This window comes from Heteronotia binoei, chromosome 17, assembly GCF_032191835.1.
Source record: "Heteronotia binoei isolate CCM8104 ecotype False Entrance Well chromosome 17, APGP_CSIRO_Hbin_v1, whole genome shotgun sequence".
Taxonomy (NCBI): domain Eukaryota; kingdom Metazoa; phylum Chordata; class Lepidosauria; order Squamata; family Gekkonidae; genus Heteronotia; species Heteronotia binoei.
In genome coordinates this window covers 49,216,541-49,238,521 of record NC_083239.1, presented here as the reverse complement: position 1 = coordinate 49,238,521, position 21,981 = coordinate 49,216,541, and the positions used below count along the sequence as shown (strand labels likewise).

At 50.6% G+C, this 21,981-nt stretch overlaps 1 protein-coding gene across 1 annotated transcript in view; it reads right to left on the bottom strand.

Annotated features, from left to right (window-relative positions):
* Window positions 1-21,981, bottom strand: part of SLC8A2 (solute carrier family 8 member A2) — a 92,241-nt gene that overhangs the window by 9,239 nt on the left and 61,021 nt on the right. The window contains exons 2-5 of the mRNA XM_060258322.1: window positions 20,700-20,803; window positions 20,299-20,316; window positions 7,058-7,182; window positions 4,986-5,085 (exon numbers count right to left, since the gene is read on the bottom strand). Coding sequence (XP_060114305.1) covers window positions 4,986-5,085; window positions 7,058-7,182; window positions 20,299-20,316; window positions 20,700-20,803 — 347 coding nt within the window. The remainder of the gene's footprint in view (window positions 1-4,985; window positions 5,086-7,057; window positions 7,183-20,298; window positions 20,317-20,699; window positions 20,804-21,981) is intronic.

Here is a 21,981-nt window from a genome sequence, read left to right as displayed (position 1 = left end):
CTTCTTTCCTTCCTTCCTTCCTTCTTCCTCTCTCACTTCCTTCTTCCTCCCTCCCGTCTGTCTTTTTCCCTCACTCCCCCCCTCCCTCCCTTCCTTCTTCCTCTTTCCCTTCATTATTCCTCCCTCCCTTCCTTCCCTCCTTCCATCCTTCTGTCTTCCTCCCTCTCTTCATTATTCCTCCCTCCCTCCCTTCCATCTTTTTTCCTCCCTCCCTCCCTCCCTTCCTTCTTTCTTTCTCTCTCCCTTCATTATTCCTTCCTCCCTCCCTCCCTCCCATCTTTTCCCCTCCTTCCTTCCTTTCCTTCCTTCTTTCCTTCCTTCTTCCTCTCTCACTTCCTTCTTCCTCCCTCCGTTCTGTCTTTTCCCCTCCCTCCCTTCTTCCTCCCTCCCTTCATTATTCCTCCCTCCCTCCCTCCCTCCTTCCTTCCTTCCTCCCTCCCTCCTTCCTTCTTCCTCCCTCCCTTCATTATTCCTCCCTCCCTCCCTTCCATCCATTCTTCCTTCTTCCTTTCTCTCTTTATTATTCCTCCCTCCCTTCCGTCTGTTCCCCTCCCTCCCCCTCCTTCCCTTCCCTTCCTTCCTTCTTTCCTCTTTTCCTTCTTCCTCCTTTCCGTCTTTTTCCTTCCCTCCCTCCATTCCTCCCTCCCTTCCTTCCCAACTTCTTCCTCCCTCTCTTCATTATTCCTCCCTCCCCCTTCTTCCATTCCTTCTTTCCTCACTTCCTTCTTCCTCCCTCCCTTCCGTCTTTTTCCCTCCCTCCCTTCTCTCTTGTGGCTCTTAAACATCTGCCATTTATTCTTTGGGGCTCTTTCATTAAGCAAGTTTGGCCACCCACTGTACATGCACATCTTTTAAGGGGTCAACCCCAATTCATGGTGGCCTCATAGTTGTTTTCAAGGCAAGAGGTGGTTTGCTGTTGTCTGCCTCTGTGTAGCCAACCTGGACTTCCTTGGTGGTCTCCCCTCCCTGCTGAGCTTCTGAGATCTGACGAGATTGGGTTAGCCTGAGAAATCTAGGTCAGGGGAGCAGGCCAGCCTGTCGCAGTTGACCAATGACAATAGGGCTGCCAAGTTCCAGGCCAGGCAGGGGTTACCTCGCCCGGGAAGTTCCCAGTCTGCCAGCCTGCATTGGGCTTGCAGTGGGGATCCTCCCCCGACATTGCCAGCGTGATGACATCACTTGCACAACTGCCGCTCTAGGAGCTTCCGAGAAAACTCTATTGTTTTCCCGGATGCTCTAGCAATTTGGGAGGGAAAACTCTATGGCTGCGGGGGACTTGGCAGCCCTATATGGCAACCCCATAAGGTTTTCAAGACAAGAGACATTCGAAGGTATTGCCATTGCCTGCCTCTGTGTAGCAACCCTGGGTCCGCTTTCCCAGGCAAAAGAACCATTGGAAAGGCCCTTTTCAAAGTCTAAAGCAAGGGGGAAATTGTGTTTTTTGCCTCACGCAGGAAGCTGAGGCAAAAAGACAGGACTGTGCGCATGAAGAGAGATGGGGGTGGGGAAAGGTGTGGGCGCATCACAGCGCGGGAGCGAAAAAATAATATCACCCCCCTCCCCTTTTTTGCCAGCACTGGAAACACCCACACTGTTATCAAGGATGCTGTCATTTTCAGAAATTTCGAAGCGGTGGTAAAAGCATGAGTGGCTTGGCCTTTTATTTATTTATTTCCCCCCGCAAAGCAAATTCTAGATTTCTTGGTTTGAGAAGCAAAACACAGATTCATGGCAGCCTCAGTCCAGTCACTGGCTCAAAAGCCATTTCCACCTTATAGACAAGGCCTGAATATAAGAACATAAGCTGAGAACTGCTGCATCAGACCAAAGGTCCATCTAGTCCAGCATCCTGTCTCACGCAGTGGCCACCCAGTCCTTCCGGAGGGCCAATAACAGGGCAGAGAGGCTGAGGCCTTCCTCTGAGAAGAACATCAGAGGAGCCCTGCTGGATCAGACCAGGGGTCCATCTAGTCCAGCCTCCTGTCTCACACAGGGGCCAACCAGTCCCTCTGGAAGGCCAACAACAGGGCAGAGAGGCCGAGGCCTTCCTCCGAGAAGAACATCAGAAGAGCCCTGCTGGATCAGTCCAGTGAGGGTCCATCTAGTCCAGCCTCCTGTCTCACACAGTGGCCAACCAGTCCCTCTGGAGGGCCAACAACAGGGCAGAGAGGCCGAGCCCTTCCTAAGAACATCAGAAGAGCCCTGCTGGATCAGACCAGTAGTCCATCTAGTCCGGGGGTGGCCAGACTTACTTAACATAAGAGCCACATAAAATAAATATTGTGTGCTTAAGAGCAGCAAGACATGGACGTCAGATGTTTGAGAGCTACAAGGGAAGGGAGGGAGGTTGATCTTGTCAGATGTCAGAAGCTAAGTAGAGCTGGCCCTGTTCAGTATTTGGTTGGGAGACCAATAGGGAAAGTCCAGGGTTGCTACGCAGAGGCAGGCAATGGCAAACCACCTCTGAATGACTCTTGCCTTGACCTGGGTGGGCCAAGCTCGCCCAATCTCAACAGATCTCAGAAGCGAAGAAAGGTTGACCCTGGTTACAAGTAGGGGTGTGCAAAAAAAAAAAATTCGGCATTACACGGATTCGGAAGTATACGGGGGGGAAAATTCGGAATCCCCGTATACTGCTGAATACCGTATTCGGAATAGCTGCATATACGGTAGATGCGCGGCTATTTCCGAATATATGGCCCTATTGTACCCTATGGGCCATCGAAATCAATGGCAAATAGGGTATATTTGAAGCTGCCTGGAGGGGAGGGGGGTTGAGGGAGAGCCCCCAAATTTGCAGGGGGCCTGCAGGGGACTCTCCCCTCCAGCCCCCCCAAGTCCCAAAAAGATTGGGCCAGGGGATCCCATTCCAGGGGCACCCAAAGAGGGTGCCCCTATTCCATCATTATACCCTATGGGCCATTGACATCAATGGCAACATATGAACATATGAAGCTGCCTTATACTGAATCAGACCCTCGGTCCATCAAAGTCAGTATTGTCTTCTCAGACTGGCAGCGGCTCTCCAGGGTCTCAAGCTGAGGTTTTTCACACCTATTTGCCTGGACCCTTTTTTGGAGATGCCAGGGATTGAACCTGGGACCTTCTGCTTCCCAAGCAGATGCTCTACCACTGAGCCACCGTCCCTCCCCGGGCATAATTAGGGCATAATTAGAGGCTCCAGGGGGGGGGAGCAGGGGGTTTGAGGCAGACCTGGCTGCAACAAACCCAGATGCCAGCTCTCCAGCCCTGCCCCAAACAACAGAACAGGTGGGAGAGCTGGCCAACCACAACAAGCCTGCTGGTTCTGGGTCTCTCACCCAGATGCCAGCTTCCTTGCCACAGAACACACAATCTACAGATGCCAGCTCTCCAGCCCTGCCCCAAACAACACGGGGAGAGCTGGCCAACCACAGCAAGCCTGCTGGCTCTGGGTCTCTCACCCAGGTGCCAGCTTCTCTGCCACAGAACACACAATCTACAGATGCCAGCTCTCCAGCCCTGCCCCAAACAACACGGGAGAGCTGGCCAACCACAACAAGCCTGCTGGCTCTGGGTCTCTCACCCAGGTGTCAGCTTCCCTGCCACAGAACACACAATCTACTCTATAAAAACAAGAAAGTGACCCAGCCCACACAGCCCGCACACACCCTCGCCAACCCCCACACCAACCAGAGGAAATTTAAAAAAACCAAAACAAAACCAACAGAATCACAAAAGGCCAAGTGTTAAAAAAGTGGCCTTTTCACCAACAAGAAAGCTCAGGCCAAATCAGTCAACAACAACATCCCCACCCCTAAAACCAGAACCAGGAAAAGGGGGACAAAAGTGGCCTTTTAAACAATGAAAATTAGGCCAAACAGCACCCCCCCCAATAACCTGAAGATAAAAGTAACAGCAGCAGCACAACACAGCAGCAACAAATCAAACACTGAATACTTTAAAACAGTAAAAAAACCTCAACTTTTAACAATACAGGAACTTTGCCAATCCCCCCCCCCCCAAAAAAAAACCCTTCACCCTAACCCCAAGAAATCCAAGCCACCCAAATCAGGAGAAGTAAAAGGACACTGCACTTTTAAAAGTCCTCTCACTAAATTAAGATATGGGCAAATTGGCAACCCCCCCACACCCCAGGCCCCCTCCCCAAGCAGAAACCCCTAACCCCCTAACCCCAAATAAGCTACCCCACCACCACCCAAATCTGGATAAGTAAAGGGACTCTAAGTCTTAAAAGTCCTTTTACCAACAATAAATAAAAACAAGAACCCCAAGACTGTCTTACCTTGTCTTCTCTAGTCCAGGGAAGTCTGGTAAGGCTGAGCGAGAGAGCAGCAGGCAGCAGCTGAAGCCAAGGGCCAGCCAGCAGCAGCACAATCTCTCACACCAACCAACACAGCAGCAATGGAGGAGTCCAGCCAGGAAGACTCCTTAAAAAGCCCTGCAAAGCATGCATTTGCAATGCATTTTGCAAATGCATGCTTTGGATTGGCTGCTGGGGCTCCTCTTCCCCCTCCCCCCCTCCCTGATCCCAGGGAGGCTATGGGAGAGGCGGGAAAAGGCAACTAAAGGCGGGAAAGTAGGCAAGCAGCTCCTTTGAGGCTGCAGAAGCTACTTTCCCGCCTTTTGAATTGACAGCCGTATACTTCCAAATAGCTATTCGGAAGCATACGGCGAGCCATATTCGGCTGCCGTGTAATGGGCGCCTATGGGGATCGGCTTCAGCCTATTCCGTATACAGCCGAATCAGTGGTGATTCGGCTGTAAATACGGTTCGGCCGAACCGAATGCACATCCCGAGTTACAAGTTGGAGACCATCAGGGAATGTCCAGGATTGCTACACAGAGGCAGGCAATAGCAAAGCAGTCCTGAACATCCCTTGCCTTATCCACTCTATGTGACAACCAGAAGTCAGTCGCGACTCAATGGCATCTTCTGCCACCACCATCTCTCCCAAAGTCAGCCTAGGTAGGGATCCACCTACCCGCACTCACGGTGATTGCCTCGAGGAACTGTTCCCGCCAGGAATGCGTGCCAATCACCAGCGCCAGGTTGGTTTTCTTGATGAGCTTGTCCACAGTGTTCTAGAGACGAGGGAGCAACAGAGACACAATGAGGGTTTCGGGTTCTTCCAAGGCTGAGAGAGGGGCAGGGCCTGGGAACTCAGGGGGTGGAGACTAGTAGGGCAGGAGGCGGAGTCAGATTAGGGGACCCAGTCTGGCAGTCATGGTGGATTGGGCAGATAGAAGAAGGGATGAAAACACCCCCGTTGGATACATTTAGACATAGGAATTCCAGAACATAATGCGTTAGATTCTTCTCTTTACAAGAAGGAAGGTAAGAATATAGAAAACCGTAAAACAGAGTTGTTCTGCCAGGCTTATGACTAAGGACAGCAATGGGTTCCATTTTCAATTGGCCACCTCCTTTCTCCTCCCTCCCCCTTTCCCCCCACTCCCTCGGGGCTTTTCATTGGTCACAGGAACTCTTTTGCATATTAGGCCACACACCCAGGGGTGGAATTCTAGCAGGAGTTTCTTTGCATATTAGGCCACACGTCCCTGATGCAGCCAATCCTTCAAGAGCTTACAGAAAAGAGCTCCTGCTAGAATTCCATCCCTGCATACACCCCTGATGTATCCAATCCTCTTGGAGTTTACAGTAGGCCCTGTAAGAAGAGCCCTGTAAGCTCTTGGAGGAGTGGCTACATCAGGGGTGTGTGGCCCAATATGCAAAGCGGTTCCTGTTACAAAAAAAGGGCTGCTTAGACTAGACAGGCTATACATCACCCCACCCCCCGGAGAAGTTAAACCGTTTTAAAACTACGTTGTTGGTTTAAATCTATTATGTATTCATTTTATTATTTACTATTAGATATTGCATTCGGGGCTTTTTCTGAGCAGGAACACATGGGAATGCAGATCCAGCTGGCTTGGCATCAGGAGGTGTGGCCTAATATGCAAATGAGTTCCTCCTGGGCTTTTCTACCAAAAAAGCCCTGCGTGAAACGATGGTGGTGCCAGGAGGTGTGGCCTAATATGCAAATGAGTTCTTGCTGGGCTTTTTCTACATAAAAAGCCCTGATTGTATTTATTATATCTATTATATCTACAGTATGGCATAATACCCTGTTGAACTCCCTCCCCTCTACCCTTTCTAAAGCTCCTTCCCCAAATCTCCAGGAATTTCCCAATCTGGAGGTGGCAGCCCATATCCAATGTCTTTTCTCTTGCTTCGGTCAGGGGTTAACTCTGGACTTGGGATGCCCCAAAAGAAATGGGGAGGGGGGGATGCGTGACGGCCAGGAACTTGGTTACACAGGTATAGCCCCCCACACCCTGCCCTCCACATGCGGGGAGCCAGTTTGCCCCACATGTGCCAAAACACAGGATGGGGCTCTGCAACAAACACTTTTTGTGGTGTGTCCAGCTTTCCCCATTTCACTATTTCTAGTCCCCGCCTGGTTCAGAGGGCTCCTCAAAAATCCAGGATAATACCTGGGAAATGGGCACACTGCTGTGTCCCCTGTTTTTATTTATTTAACTAGCTAGCTAGCTAGCTAGTTAGCTAGTTAGTTAGTTTTGTATCCCGCCCTCTCCTCAAGCGGGCTCAGGATGGCTAGCAGTCCATCGAAACACAATTTTAAAATACCAATTTAAAACAATTAACAATTAAAATACATTTCAAGGTGCTACTCCAAGTTCAGTGGAGGCGGGGTCAGGGGTGGAATTCTCGCAGCAGCTCCTTTGCATATTAGGCCACACCCCCTTGATGTAGCCAGTCCTCCAAGAGCTTACAAAAAAGAGCCTTGTCAGCTCTTGGAGGATTGGCTACATTAGGGGTGTGTGGCCTAATACGCAAAGGAGCTCCTGCTAGAATTCCACACCTGGGCGGGATCATAACTTTCTTTCTTCTGACAGTGATCTCGTGGTGGCTATAATGCCTCATAAATGATGTCGCTCAGCGGTGTAGAGTGGCAGTCGGAATAATTCCGTTTTACAGGCCCTGCGGAATTGGGAGAGATCCCGCAGGGCCCTTACGGCCTTTTCCGCTCACCTTGAAATCGTAGGACTCCTCGATGATGACTTCAAGGCGGGAGTTTTCCCCGAGGATGGGTTTGCCCATTTCAGCAATCCTCCGGGCCTCCTCTTCCTCAGCTGAGAGCTTTTTATCAGCATCGACTGCGTCGGGGGGAAGGTGGAGAGAAAACGCAACATGAATGACGGTCCACAAGGTGCAATGCAGGATCCCACTAGACCGAGGTTAAAGCTAATGGTGGCCACCACCAGAGATACTGTAGAGCTTGCAGGAAAGACTGGAGGTGGGCAGCACCGGGCATTCAAAGGCAGATTGCCACAGAACAGGGAGGCTCAATTTAGCTATCAGTTGCTTGGCATCTTCACTACCATGAGTTCCAAGACCTACCTTTCCAAGACCTAGCCTCTTGAACAGGACTGGCTTGCCCACTAGGCAAACTAGGCAATTGCCTAGGGCATTGGGAGGGGGCGCCTTTCCTATGTAGAGCTCAGAGGAAGGCCAAACCATTGGGAGAGCCAATTTGGTGTAGTGGTTAAGTGTGCGGACTCTTATCTGGGAGAACTGGGTTTGATTCCCCACTGCTCCACTTGCAGCTGCTAGAATGGCCTTGGGTCAGCCATAGCTCTGGCAGAGGTTGTCCTTGAAAGGGCAGACTCTCATCTGGGAGAACCGGGTTTGATTCCCCACTCCTCCCCTTGCACCTGCTGGAATGGCCTTGGGTCAGCCATAGCTCTGGCAGAGGTTGTCCTTGAAAGGGCAGACTCTTATCTGGGAGAACCGGGTTTGATTCCCCACTCCTCCACTTGCACCTGCTGGAATGGCCTTGGGTCAGCCATAGCTCTGGCAGAGGTTGTCCTTGAAAGGGCAGACTCTTATCTGGGAGAACCGGGTTTGATTCCCCACTGCTCCACTTGCAGCTGCTAGAATGGCCTTGGGTCAGCCATAGCTCTGGCAGAGGTTGTCCTTGAAAGGGCAGACTCTCATCTGGGAGAACCGGGTTTGATTCCCCACTCCTCCCCTTGCACCTGCTGGAATGGCCTTGGGTCAGCCATAGCTCTGGCAGAGGTTGTCCTTGAAAGGGCAGACTCTTATCTGGGAGAACCGGGTTTGATTCCCCACTCCTCCACTTGCACCTGCTGGAATGGCCTTGGGTCAGCCATAGCTCTGGCAGAGGTTGTCCTTGAAAGGGCAGACTCTTATCTGGGAGAACCGGGTTTGATTCCCCACTGCTCCACTTGCAGCTGCTAGAATGGCCTTGGGTCAGCCATAGCTCTGGCAGAGGTTGTCCTTGAAAGGGCAGACTCTTTTCTGGGAGAATCGGGTTTGATTCCCCACTCCTCCCCTTGCACCTGCTGGAATGGCCTTGGGTCAGCCATAGCTCTGGCAGAGGCTGTCCTTGACAGGGCAGCTGCTGTGAGAGCCCTCTCAGCCCCACCCACCTCACAGGGTGTCTGTTGTGGGGGGAGAAGATATAGGAGATTGTGAGCCGCTCTGAGACTCTGAGATTCGGAGTGGAGGGCGGGATATAAATCCAATATCTTCTTCTTCTTCTTCATTCTGCCCCCTCTGGTTTTACCCTCTCCCAACGACCCTGCGAGGTAGGCTGATTTGGTTCTACTGATGGCATGAAAAGAAATAGAAGATACTGGAATTTATATCCCACCCTATACTCTGAGTCTCAGAGCGATCACAATCTCCTTTACCTTCTCCAGACACACAGCAGACACCCTGAGAGGTGGATGGGGCTGAGAGAGCTCTGACAGAAGCTGCCCTTTCAAGGACAACTCCTACAAAAGCAATGGCTGACCCAAGGCCATTCCAGCAGCTGCAAGTGGAGGAGTGGGGAATCAAACCCGGTTCTCCCAGATAAGAGTCTGCCCTTTCAAGGACAACCTCTGCCAGAGCTATGGCAGACCCAAGGCCATTCCAGCAGCTGCAAGTGGAGGAGTGGGGGAATCAAACCCGCTTCTCCCAGATAAGAGTCTGCCCTTTCAAGGACAACCTCTGCCAGAGCTATGACTGACCCAAGGCCATTCCAGCAGCTGCAAGTGGAGGAGTGGTGGAATCAAACCCGCTTCTCCCAGATAAGAGTCTGCCCTTTCAAGGACAACCTCTGCCAGAGCTATGACTGACCCAAGGCCATTCCAGCAGCTGCAAGTGGAGGAGTGGGGGAATCAAACCCGCTTCTCCCAGATAAGAGTCTGCCCTTTCAAGGACAACCTCTGCCAGAGCTACGGCGGACCCAAGCCCATTCCAGCAGCTGCAAGTGGAGGAGTGAGGAATCAAACCCAGTTCTCCCAGATAAGAGTCTGCCCTTTCAAGGACAACCTCTGCCAGAGCTATGACTGACCCAAGGCCATTCCAGCAGCTGCAAGTGGAGGAGTGGTGGAATCAAACCCGCTTCTCCCAGATAAGAGTCTGCCCTTTCAAGGACAACCTCTGCCAGAGCTATGGCTGACCCAAGGCCATTCCAGCAGCTGCAAGTGGAGGAGTGGGGGAATCAAACCCGGTTCTCCCAGATAAGAGTCTGCGCACTTCACCACTACACCAAACTAGCTATCAGTTGTTCTCCTGGGACCCTCTTTGCCTGCCTCTGTCGCCTGCAGTTCCATCCCTGCCCTCAGCTGTGGATTACAGCCCAGGGTGCCCACCCCCAACTCCGCTCTATCCAACCACCCGTCACCGCATCACCCAACTCCGATGCCAATGCAAGGCCCACCAACCATATGCTCAGTTCTCAGACCAGTGTGTTCGGTTGGCATGACCGTGTTAACTCTGTGTTAGAAAGAACCAAAAGTAAAGAGTTTTCCCCAGGGGTCATTTTGTTGAAAAAAAGGTGTTGGAGCTCACCCAGGGATGGTTATGCAGCTGCACCTACTATTCAATGGGCAAGGGAGGTGGGGAGGAGGAGTGGGAACTGTCAGATAGGTTCAGGAGCTGTGCTCCTGTGAGCTCCCGCCGAAACCGAGGCCTGTTTTTCCCCCAGATGGGTTTGCAAGGAGCACAGACTCCCAAAATCAGAATAAATCACACAACTCAATCTTTTCGCTTATTTGGCATACTTTCTTCCACTCCCGAAAGAGCCAAAGGTGGAATTCTAGCAGGAGCTCCTTTGCATATTAGGCCACCCCCCCCAATGTAGCCAATCCCCCCAAAAGCCCTGGATTTTTTCACATAGGCATGCCCGTGAAAGCTGATAAAAAGGTCAAGGTAGTCCCCTGTGCAAGCACCAGTCGTTTCCGACTCTGGGGTGACGTCCCTTTCACAACTTTTGACGGGGTGGTTTGCCCTTGCCTTCCCCAGTCCTCTACACTTTTCCCCCAGCAAGCTGAGGACTCCTTTTACCAACCTTGGAAGGATGGAAGGCTGAGTCAACCTGAGCTGGCTACTTGAAAAACCAGCTTCTGCCGAAACGAACTCAGGTCGTGAGCAGAGCTTAGGACTGCAGCTTTCCTACTCTGCGCCATGGGGCTCTTTATGAAAGCTGACACCCAATATTAAACTTTGTTGGTCTTAAAGGTGCCACTGGACTCAAGCTTTGTTAATATACATACCTGATTCCCACCCCCCTTCTTATTCTGTGCTCGTGAACTCTGGCTACAGAAATGGAATGCACAGAAAGCAGGGCCCCAGGGCAGGAATTATGGGGCTACGCCTGCTTCAAATTTTGCAGGGCTATTAGGAGCAAAACATGTGCAGGGCTTTTTTTGTAGCTGGAACTCCTCTGCATATGAGGCCACACACCCCTGACGTAGCCAATCCTCCAAGAGCTTCCAGGGCTCTTCTTCCAGGGCCTACTGCAAGCTCCTGGAGGATTGGCTACATCGGGGGGGTGTAGCCTAATATGCAAAGGAGTTCCTGCTACAATAAAAGCCCCTGTGTGTGCAGCCCCTCTCCTAGCCTGAACTCGGAGTTCAGAGAGCACACCTCTGCAGCTGCCAGGGAAGGAGAGTCCCCCTCCACCACCACCCCACCACCCCGCAAGGGACTGGAGGGCCTCGCAGCTCACAAGGAGACAAACACCCTCAATTCCCTCTGGAAGCCAGACTCTGCTCTCTTTGGTTGGCCCTTCTCAGCTGTCCCCGGCCCCACGGGTGACATCTCTCTCCGGGTTCTTATCGGCTGCCAGCTACTCCCACTCGGGACCAGGACCGGTGCCATTTCGAAAACCCCAGGGAGCCCACTGGAGTTTTGATTCTTCGGCTTTAAAGGCACAAAGATGGATGCTTTCAAAGCCAGCTGCTGGGGGTGGTGGTGGTGGTATTGGTTCATCAATCAAGGCTTTGATTTTAGGGACTGGGCCTAGAGAGCATTTGGTTGCAGCAATCTGTCTGTTATGTGCTTAGGCTGGAACATTATTGATCTGGACTCTGGGAGGAAAGCTGTGTGTATTCACACACACACACACTTACCAGCACCCAATCGTTTCTCTCTCACGAACGCACACTCCTCTTCAACAGCTAGCACATCCTTCTACAAACATACGTACGCTCCTCACTTCGCACGTCTGCCTGACATCTCTTTCTCTCCCACATCTGTGCAAATCAACTCCGCGCAGGGCTCTTTTTTTGGTAGAAAAAGCTCAACATGAACTCATTTGCATATTAGACCACACCCACTGACATCGCCATTGTTTTGCACAGGGCTTTGGGGCAGAAAAAGCCCAGCAGGAACTCATTTGCATATTAGGCCAAGTCAGCCGGAACTGCGTTCCTGTGCGTTCCTGCTAAAAAGAAGAAGCGGCAGCGGCAGCCCTGGCTCTGTGCAAGCATGCAATCAGGCCCACATGTTGCAACCAACACATACACACAGGTGCGACTGTATTCTCACACGCGTGTTTACGCTCTCCCCCACAAATATTCATTTGCAATTTTGTATTTTTTTGTATTTGTGTGTGTGCATCAGGGGTGGAATTCTAGCAGGAGCTCCTTTGCATATTAGGCCACACACACGCTGATGTAGCCAATCCTCCAAGAGCTTTCAAAAAAGAGCCTTGTAAGCTCTTGGAGGATTGGCTACATCAGCGGGGGTGTGGCCTAATATGCAAAGGCGCTCCTGCTAGAATTCCACCCCTGGTGTGCGTGCATGTTCGGGTGCATGCCTGGAAGTCATGGTGACTTCTGGCGACCCCTGCTGGGGCATGGAGGATGTTCCAAGAAGTGGCTTGCTTGATACAGCCCGCCTCTGCCTCCCAGTCCTGGTATTCCAGACTTTTGAGCATCGATTCTGAGCATTACCAGTACTCAGACATTGGATAACCAGGAGGTATTTTAGAGCTCGGCTAGTGCCCAGATGTTTGAGCATTGGAAGTGTTTCCTGAGTGTTGCCAATGCTCAGACATCCGACCATAAGCAGCATGTAAGATGAGGCAGGACACGAATGGCAGAAAGGTGTCCTTGTTCCAGAGGGGCGTGTCAGCAGTGCGTGTTCAGCCAGGTATCCACAGGCCTCATTTTGGGCAGGAGCTCACAGGAGCGGAGCTTCAGAACCTCTACATTTTATTGTGCTCTTTCTTTCTTACACCCCTCCCCCTCGATACTTGCTTCTGGGCTCCGCTGTTCAACCCCCCCCTGTGAGAATTTTGCCGAACTCTTCAGATTTGACAAACGTTCTAATATTTTCCCCCCACCAAAAATGGGGAAATAACCAAAATATATAAAGCAGACAGATGGAAATCTCCCTCGTGCCACTGTGGCCACATAGGAGAAAGTCATTTTAAAAGTATGACGGGAGCAAGGCTTTATTGTGACAATTCTAATTCAAGAAGCGTTTGAAGGCAGATGCTGAGCTGATCTAATTTAGTACACCTTCTGGTGATGTCAGGGGTGTGTGGCGTTCTAATGAGTTGCGCTAATGAGCTCCGGTACCTTTTTTTCTATGAAAAGACCCCTGGTGAGTGTTCCCTCTCAGCTGAGCGAGCGTGAGCTAGCTCACACCTTTTGAGCCTCCAGCTCACCCATTTTTGTCTTCGTTCAGGAAGGATGACCCCAGAGCACACTCATTTTTTTGCAGGAGCTCACAACTTTCATTTTACAGGAGCTCACAAAGTAGAATTCTTTGCTCACAAGACTCCGTAGCTTAGAGAGAACATTGCCCACAGCTACGCATATCTTGCCTGGGAGAGCTGTGAACGAACAAGAGAAAGTGGAAGAAAGAATACGGGCACTTCTGTGGGAGGGGAAACTGTACGGCTGCCAATCCCCAGGTTGGGGCAGGGGATCCCCTGGTTTGGAGGCCCTCCCCCTGCTTCAGAAAGTGGCGGGGGGAGGAAAATGTCTGCTGGGCACTCCATGATTCCCTATGCAGACCGATTCCCATAGGGTATAATGGTGAATTGATCTGCGGGTATCTAGGGCTCAAGAGGGACTGTTTTTTTGAGGTAGATGCACCAAATTGCATCTGGTGCTTCTTCTAAAAAGACCCGCCAAGTTTCAAAAAGATTGGACCAGGGGGTCCAATTCTCTGAGCCCCAGAAGACGGTGCCCCTATCCTTCATTATTTCCATTGGAGAGAAGGAATTTAAAAAGTGTGCAGACCCTTGAACTGCAATGGCCAGAACTCCCTTTGGAGTTCAATTATGCTTGCTCCTGACTCCACCCCCGGTGCCTCCTGGCTCCTCCCCCAGTGCCTCCTCCCCAAAAGTCTCCTGGCTCCACCCCCAAAGTCCCCAGATATTTCTTCAATAGGACTTGGCAACCCTAGGGAACCCCTCTGTGAGTTTGCAAAGGCTCCTGGGTTTCCTCTCCCACTCTGCATTTCCTTATGGCCATTCCCCCAGACCACAGACATAAAAGCTGCAATCACGCACAGTAAATCATGCACTTTCAATCCACTTCCATTGCACTTGGAAGGTAAAGGAGATTGTGAGCCGCTCTGAGACTCTTCGGAGTGGAGGGCGGGATATAAATCCAATATCTTCTTCTTCTTCACTTTCCAACTGGATTTGACTGTCTGAATTGGCAAAATCCAGTTGGAAAGTGCACAGAAAGTGGATTGAAAGTGCCTTATTTACTGTGTGTGCTTGCAGCCAAAGTGTCTTTGCCTTACGCCTAATGAGTAATAGTAATGTATGGCTGTGAGAGCTGGACCATAAGGAAGGCAAGAAGATCAGATCAGTCAGTCCTAAGGGAAATCAACCCAGACTGTTCCCTGGAAGGTCAGATGCTGAAGCTGAAGATCAAATACTTTGGCCACCCAATGAGAAGGGAGCTCTCCCTGGAGAAGACCCTGATGCTGGGAAAAACAGAAGGCAAAAGAAGAAGGGGGCGGCAAAAGATGAGACGGCTGGACAGCGTTACTGATGTAACAAGCACGAATTTGAGCAGACTTCGGAGGATGGTGGAAGACAGAAGGGCCTGGCGTGACTTGGTCGCAAAGAGTTGGACTCGACTGTGCGACTGAACAACAAAAAATGAGCACCCTTCTTCTCCTCCTCCTTCAAACACATGTTTTACTGGCTCATGGCTTGCTCGGCAGAGCCAAGCCTGCAGGAACACTCCTCCACAAAAGACCCACACACACACACACAGATACACACACACTGTTGCCTTGCAGATGCAAATACACCTGACGCACCTCACAAGCATACACTCAAGCCCTTTCGGGGCAGGTGCGCTCACCACGGCCCTCCATCCTCTCCTGAGCGCACATTGCTTCTCTCCCACACACTCTCCATCTCCCCAGCACAGGGATATAATGTGCACACACTTTTCTCCCACGCACTCTCTCCCATGGCATCCCCCGCCCCCGCACGGCACTCCTTCTCCTCCCGGCCTCCCAGCTTTAATAGAAAGTCATCGCTCTGCAGTCTGCTTAGCCGGGAGTGTTCAACTTCGTTGCTTTCAATCCTGCAGAGGGGGGGAGTCTCCTGATATCCCCAGGCCTGGATCCAGCAAGGGATATTTCGGTTAAAATCCCACCACTGAAATTGCACACTGAAGAAGAGCCCCGTGGCGCAGAAGGTTAAAGCTGCAGTACTGCAGTCCTAAGCTCTGCTCACAACCTGAGTTTGATCCCCAGCGGAAGATGGGTTTGCAGGTAGCCGGCTCGAGGTTGACTCGGCCTTCCATCCTTCCGAGGTCGGTAAAATGAGTCCCCAGCTTGCTGCGGGGAAAATGTAGATGACTGGGGAAGGCAATGGCAAACCACCCTGTAAAAAGTCTGCCGTGAAAATGTTGTGAAAACAACATCACCCCAGAGTCGGAAACGACTGGTGCTTGCACAGGGGACCTTTCCTTTCCTTTCCCACCACTGAAGCAGGGCCCCGTGTGTGGAGAGAAATTGAGTTCATCTTCCCCAAAGCCCTCTGAGCAGCCTGAAAAACCCTGCAGATATTTTGCCCCAGGAAGAATCTGTCTGTTCGGATTGAATTATGCTTGGCGCAAAAAAAAAAAAATCAAACAGAATAATGTGTGGATACCCCCATCCCACCCCTGCTCCCCCCACCATGAGAAACAGCACGGGCTTTCCTCCTGAACGCTTTGATATTTTGCAGACGTTTACATCTGGGGAGAAACGGACACGTTTGCTTTGGGTTTGGGCAGCTTTGGGGGACAGGGTTGCTTTCCCCCCAAATCATCTTCTTCAGCAGGATTTATATCCTGCCCTCCACTCCAAATCTCAGAGTGGCTCACAACAATCTCCTTTATTTTCCTTGCCCACACCCTGTGAAGTAGGTAGGACTGAGAGAGCTCTGACAGAAGCTGCCCTTTCAAGGATAACTCTTGCAAGAGCTATGGCTGACCCAAGGCCATTCCAGCAGGTGCAAGTGGAGGAGTGGGGAATCAAACCCGGTTCTCTCAGATAAGAGTCCGCGCACTTAACCAGCACCTCAAACTGTTCAAGTATCTCAGATGTTTTGCCTGAAGGGGAAGTACCCAAATCTGCTCCCCACCCCCGCATCCCAAGAAATCTCTCTCAGCTGATTATCAACCTTCATTTCATAAGGCAAAATTCCTCAGGTCATTCCACTAAGGAGGAGAAACTCTACCTGGCTTGGAATTTCACTTTAACCAAAAAATATTGGCGGCTACTCTGAAGTAAGAACCGTAAAGTGGCCACAGAGGCTGACATGGAACTCGGGACCAAGGATCGCTGAGAAAAAGTAGGGAAGAACAAGAGTCCAGGAACACCTTAAAAACTAACAAAATGTGCAGCACTCACTGGTCACTTCTTCAGGCACAGAGCCAGTTTGGTGCAGTGGTTAAATGCGCAGACTTTTATCTGGGAGAACCGGGTTTGATTCCCCACTCCTCCACACGGACCTGCTGGAATGGCCTTGGGTCAGTCGTAGCTCTGGCAGAGGTTGTCCTTGAAAGGGCAGTCTCTTATCTGGGAGAACCGGGTTTGATTCCCCCACTCCTCCACACGGACCTGCTGGAATGGCCTTGGGTCAGTCGTAGCTCTGGCAGAGGTTGTCCTTGAAAGGGCAGACTCTTATCTGGGAGAACCGGGTTTGATTCCCCCACTCCTCCACACGGACCTGCTGGAATGGCCTTGAGTCAGTCATAGCTCTGGCAGAGGTTGTCCTTGAAAGGGCAGACTCTTATCTGGGAGAACCGGGTTTGATTCCCCACTCCTCCACACGGACCTGCTGGAATGGCCTTGGGTCAGTCGTAGCTCTGGCAGAGGTTGTCCTTGAAAGGGCAGACTCTTATCTGGGAGAACCGGGTTTGATTCCCCACTCCTCCACACGGACCTGTTGGAATGGCCTTGGGTCAGTCATAGCTCTGGCAGAGGTTGTCCTTGAAAGGGCAGACTCTTATCTGGGAGAACCGGGTTTGATTCCCCCACTCCTCCACACGGACCTGCTGGAATGGCCTTGGGTCAGTCGTAGCTCTCGCAGAGTTGTCCTTGATAAGGGCAGCTTCTGTCAGAGCCCTCTCAGCCCCACCCACCTCACAGGGTGTCTGTTGTGGGAGAGGAAGGGAAAGGAGATTGCAAACCTTCTCAGAGACTTTGAAATTCAGAGTGAGGGTATAAATCCAATATCTTCTTCTATTACTACAGTTAGATTCAGATTCTACAGCTGCAGACAAACTAACATGGCTACCTCACCTTGATCTATCTACTAGAAAAAAGGCAGACTCAGGGAGGCGAGGTCTATGGACAGCAATTGGCCATGGAACTTCCATGGACAGAGGCAGTCTATCTCAGAATAGCAAATGCTGAAGGACAAGGGGTGCCCACATAAATTCACATCCTGTGTGCCAGTTTCCAGAAGCCCCTGTTGCAATCAGCATGTATGGTGATGACCATCCTTGCATTTTGATCTTCTTAACATGCACAAGCAGGGGGTGGCCAGACTGTGGCTCAGGATCCACACGTGTCTCTTTCACACATATTGTGTGGCTCTCAAAGCCCCCACTGCCCTATTGGCTGGCTTGGAAAAGACATTTTTCTCTTTAAAGTCGGTGGCTTGGAGAATGCATTTAAAGCTAAAGTTGCTTTCTTTCCACCTCCACTCCCTCCTCCCCTTCTATTTCCTTCCTTCCTTCCTTCCTTCCTTCCTTCCTTCCTTCCTTCCTTCCTTCCTTCCTTCCTTCCTTCCTTCCTTCCTTCCTTCCTTCCTGTCTCGCGGCTCTCAGACATCTGACATTCGTGTCTTTTGGCTCTCAAACATCTGATGTTTATTCTATGTGGCTCTTACGGTAAGTGAGTCTGGCCACGCCTGGGCATAAGGAACTGTTGGTAGCTGAGAATGACTCCCAGCTCATATTTTAAACCTATCTAGCGCACTATGATTCCATGCCAAAAGAACCCACAATTCTTTTTGTTGTCGTTTTATATGTGCTCATGTGAATGTTTGTGTGCACTTGGAAGTCACAGCGACCTCTGGTGACTGACCCCTCCTGGGGGCCTGGAGGATATTCAGGGAGGCGGCTGAATGCAGCCTGCCCCTTCCCTCACGACTTCTGGTATTCCAAGGAGGTCTCCCCTCCAAGTACTTGCCAGAGTCGACCCTGCTTAACTCCTGAGGTCTGACAAGATTGAGCTGGTATGGGCTAACCAGGTCAGGGTGTAATCCACAATTCTTTAGGATGTAAATGAGGGCTGACAATGTCAAGAAAAATCTCATCCCCCCCCCCCCCCGCCCCAAAGAGCAATATCGACACTGTTTGAAATGTCCCTTAATGAGACACTAGTTTTCTAAATAGAAGGGCAGCCAGTAAAGGATGAGCCTTCCGCTTGGGGTTTTTAAGATAAACCCTTGAAACCTGGCTGGCAAGTTCTGTTCCAATAACTGTGGGTCTTCCCTTTCTCCATCTATAAAATGGGCACAGTGCAATCATAGAGTCATAGAGCTGGAAGGACCTCCAGAGTCATCTAGTCCAACCCCCTGCACAATGCAGGAAACTCACAAACACCTCCCCCTCAATTCACAGGATCCTCATTGCTGTCAGATGGCCATCTAGCCTCTGCTTAGAAACCTCCAAGGAAGGAGAGCCCACCACCTCCCAAGGAAGTCTGTTCCACTGAGGGACTGCTCTAACGGTCAGGAAGTTCTTCTTAATGTTGAGCTGGAAACTCTTCTGATTTAATTTCAACCCGTTGGTTCTGGTTCGACCTTCTGGGGCCACAGAAAACAATTCCACACCATCCTTTATAGGACAGCCCTTCAAGTACTTGAAGATGGTGACCCTATCACTTCTCACTCCTCTCCAGACTAAACATGCTCAGCTCCTTCAACTTCTCTAATTCTGAGCTGAAAGGAAGGAAGGAATAGAATCATAAGAGTTGGAAGGAACCTCCAGGGTCATCTAGTCCAACCCCCTGCACAATATAGGAAACTCACAAATCCCTCCCCCTAAATTCACACGATCTTCATTGCTGTCAGATGGCCATCTAACCTCTGTTTTAAAACTTCCCAGGAAGGAGAGCCCACCACCTCCCAAGGAGGAAGCCTGTTCCACTGAGGAACCGCTCTAACGGTCAGGAAGTTCTTCCTCATGTTGAGCTGGAAACTCTTCTGATTTAATTTCAACCCATTGGTTCTGGTCTGACCTTCCGGGGCCACAGAAAACAATTCCACACCATCTTCTAGATGACAGCCCTTCAAGTACTTGAAGATGGCAATCGTATCCCAAACACAGTTATTCCTCTCCTTAGCTCATTGACTTAGGGGTGGCCAAAGTTGCTTAATATAAGAGCCGCATAGAATAAACGTCAGACGTTTGAGAGCCACTAGATAGGAATGTCAGATGTTTGAGAGCCACAAGACAATAATAATAATAATAATAATAATAATAATAATAATAATAATAATAATAATAATAATAATAATAATAATAATAATATAATAATAATAATAATAATATTTAATTTGTATCCCGCCCTCCCTGCTCAGGCCAGCCAACATAGCATAACATAATATACAAACATTACAACTTTTAAAAAATAAACTGTGTACACAACATATTACAACTCATTTATATATTCTATTATCATAAATGAAAACCATCTAATTATCATCTATTATCATACATTAAAACCATCTAAAACCAATGAGAGAAGGAAGGAAGGGAAATTGTTGGGGGTGAAGGAGAGGTCGAAAGAAAGTAACTTTAACTTTAAATGCTTTTTCCAAGCTGCTGCCTGGCTTGGCTTAGAGAAGCGATTTGAAGAGACATATGCCTTCTCCAAGCCAGCCAACGGGGTGGGGAGGGCTTCGAGAGCTATTCAATAGGTGTAAAAGAGCCACATGTGGCTCCTGAGCCACAGTTTGGCCACCCCAGCTTAGGAGGGTGTAACTCTGTTTGGGAAGGCACATGGCCATGCCTAGGGTGATGATGATGATATTGGATTTATATCCCACCCTAAACTCTGAATCTCAGAACAGTCACAATCTCCTTTATCTCTTCCCTCCCCACAACAGACACCCTGTGAGGTGGGTGGGGCTGAGAGAGCTCTGACAGCAGCTGCCCTTTCAAGGACAACCTCTGCCAGAGCTATGGCTGACCCAAGGCCATTCCAGCAGCTGCAAGGGGGGGAGTGGGGAATCAAACCCGGATCTCCCAGATAAGAGTCCGCACACTTCACCACTGCACCAAACTGGCTCTCTGAGCACAGGGTGTGGGAAATGAACTTTGGCTGGGAGAAGGGTGTCGGTAGCCAGGGCGATTTGTTTGGTCGAGGAATCTCACGATTCTCAGTTTATGCCTGCAGACATTCGGCGTGGGCGGAGGGAATTGGATTTGCAGAGGCAGCGGGGGTGGGGGGAGAAGGAGAGAAGAAGGGGGGAAAACCCCGGAAGGGCTTACCTTGATTTAGGAGAAGGGCTGCAGCCAAGGAAATAAAGAGAGGGAGAAAGAGAGAGAGAGCAAACATGAAGATCTTCAGTGCTGAGACAGGAAGGAAGCAGGAAACAGAGAGAGAGAGAGAGAGAGACCCCCCACTATGGTTGCCAGCCTCCAGGTGGGGCTTGGAGATCTTCCACTTTGACAACTGATCTCCAGCTGGCAGAGATTAGCTCCCCTGGAGAAAGGGGCTGCTTTGGAAGGTGGGCTCTAGGGCACTGTGCCATGCTGAGGCCCCTCCCCCCCAGGTCCACCCCCAAAGTCTCCAGACCTGGCAACCCCCCCCCCCTCATTATTGGCCCCCTGCTTTTTCCTTGGGCACAGGTGTCTCCTCCCCCCAAAAGAAACCCCATGCCCACACTCACCTGAGATGCCTCGTTTCAGCCACCGTGGCTGCCCCAGCTCTATAAAGAAGCTGTCTTTCTTCTCGTACTCTTCGACATCCACGATTTTCACGCAGAGGGATTTGCTGGCAGGGAGAAGAAAGAAAAGCAGAAAGGGGGAGCGACATGAAAGCCTTTGTCGGAGAGAGATGAAAGGATGTTTTCCCAAAATACACCAGTGTCACATTTTAAGATTCGGGTGTGTTCTTTTAACCCACTGAGATAGTGTGAAAGGATTTCAGGTCAGATGTTACTGGAGTTCTTCTAACAAGAAACCTCTGGAAATTGACGAAAGGAAGGAAGGAAGGAAGGAAGGAAGGAAGGAAGGAAGGAAGGAAGGAAGGAAGGAAGGAAGGAAGGAAGGAAGGAAGGAAGGAAGGAAGGAAGGAAGGAAGGAAATGATGAATGTGTTAATGGAGAAATACTACAAAAGAGCCAGTTTGGTGTAGTGGTGAAGTGCGTGGACTCTTATCTGGGAGAACTGGATTTGATTCCCCACTCCTTCACTTGCACCTGCTGGAATGGCCTTGGGTCAGCCATAGCTCTCACAGAGTTGTCCTTGAAAGGGCAGCTTCTGGGAGAGCTCTCTCAGCCCCACCTACCTCACAGGGTGTCTGTTGTGGGAGGAGGGAGGTAAAGGAGATTGTGAGCCGCTCTGAAAACTCTGATTCAGAGAGAAGGATGGGGTATAAATCTGTGGTCTTCTACTACTACTACTACCGTACTTAGGGACTGACGTTTTAATATTATCTCATTGAGAATAAAAATGACCCTGTAAGGCAGGCCAGTATCGGGGCCCATTGAAGGTACATTTCTGCCAGGTTCATTTATCCCCACTTTGGGTCAGGCTGCTGCCAGCCCGGCCCAAATCAGGCCGCTGTGAAAGCAGTTCCGCAAAACCAGTTCAGCTGCTGACCCTGGAAAAAGAATCACGTCGGCAAAAAGCCAGCTGGACTGAAATGGAGAAGCCGTTCCCCTTCAGCCCTCGCTTCTCCGGTGTTTTTCCACCATGTGCTCACCGGACCACCCTCCCTTGTCTTCCCATCCCACATGGCAGCCGGTTTCAAACAACCACCGGATCTTTGGCAGGTGACGTTTCTGCTTGGCAGTCCGATTAGGGGAAATTCACCTCTCGGGGAGGCCAAGAAACAAAGCCTCTTCCTTGCCTTTCTTCCGCTCCCCTGTCAAAGCCCGACAGATGGAACGAGGGTGATGCCAGGAGGAGGAAAAAGAAGAAGACATTGGATTTATATCCCAGCCTATA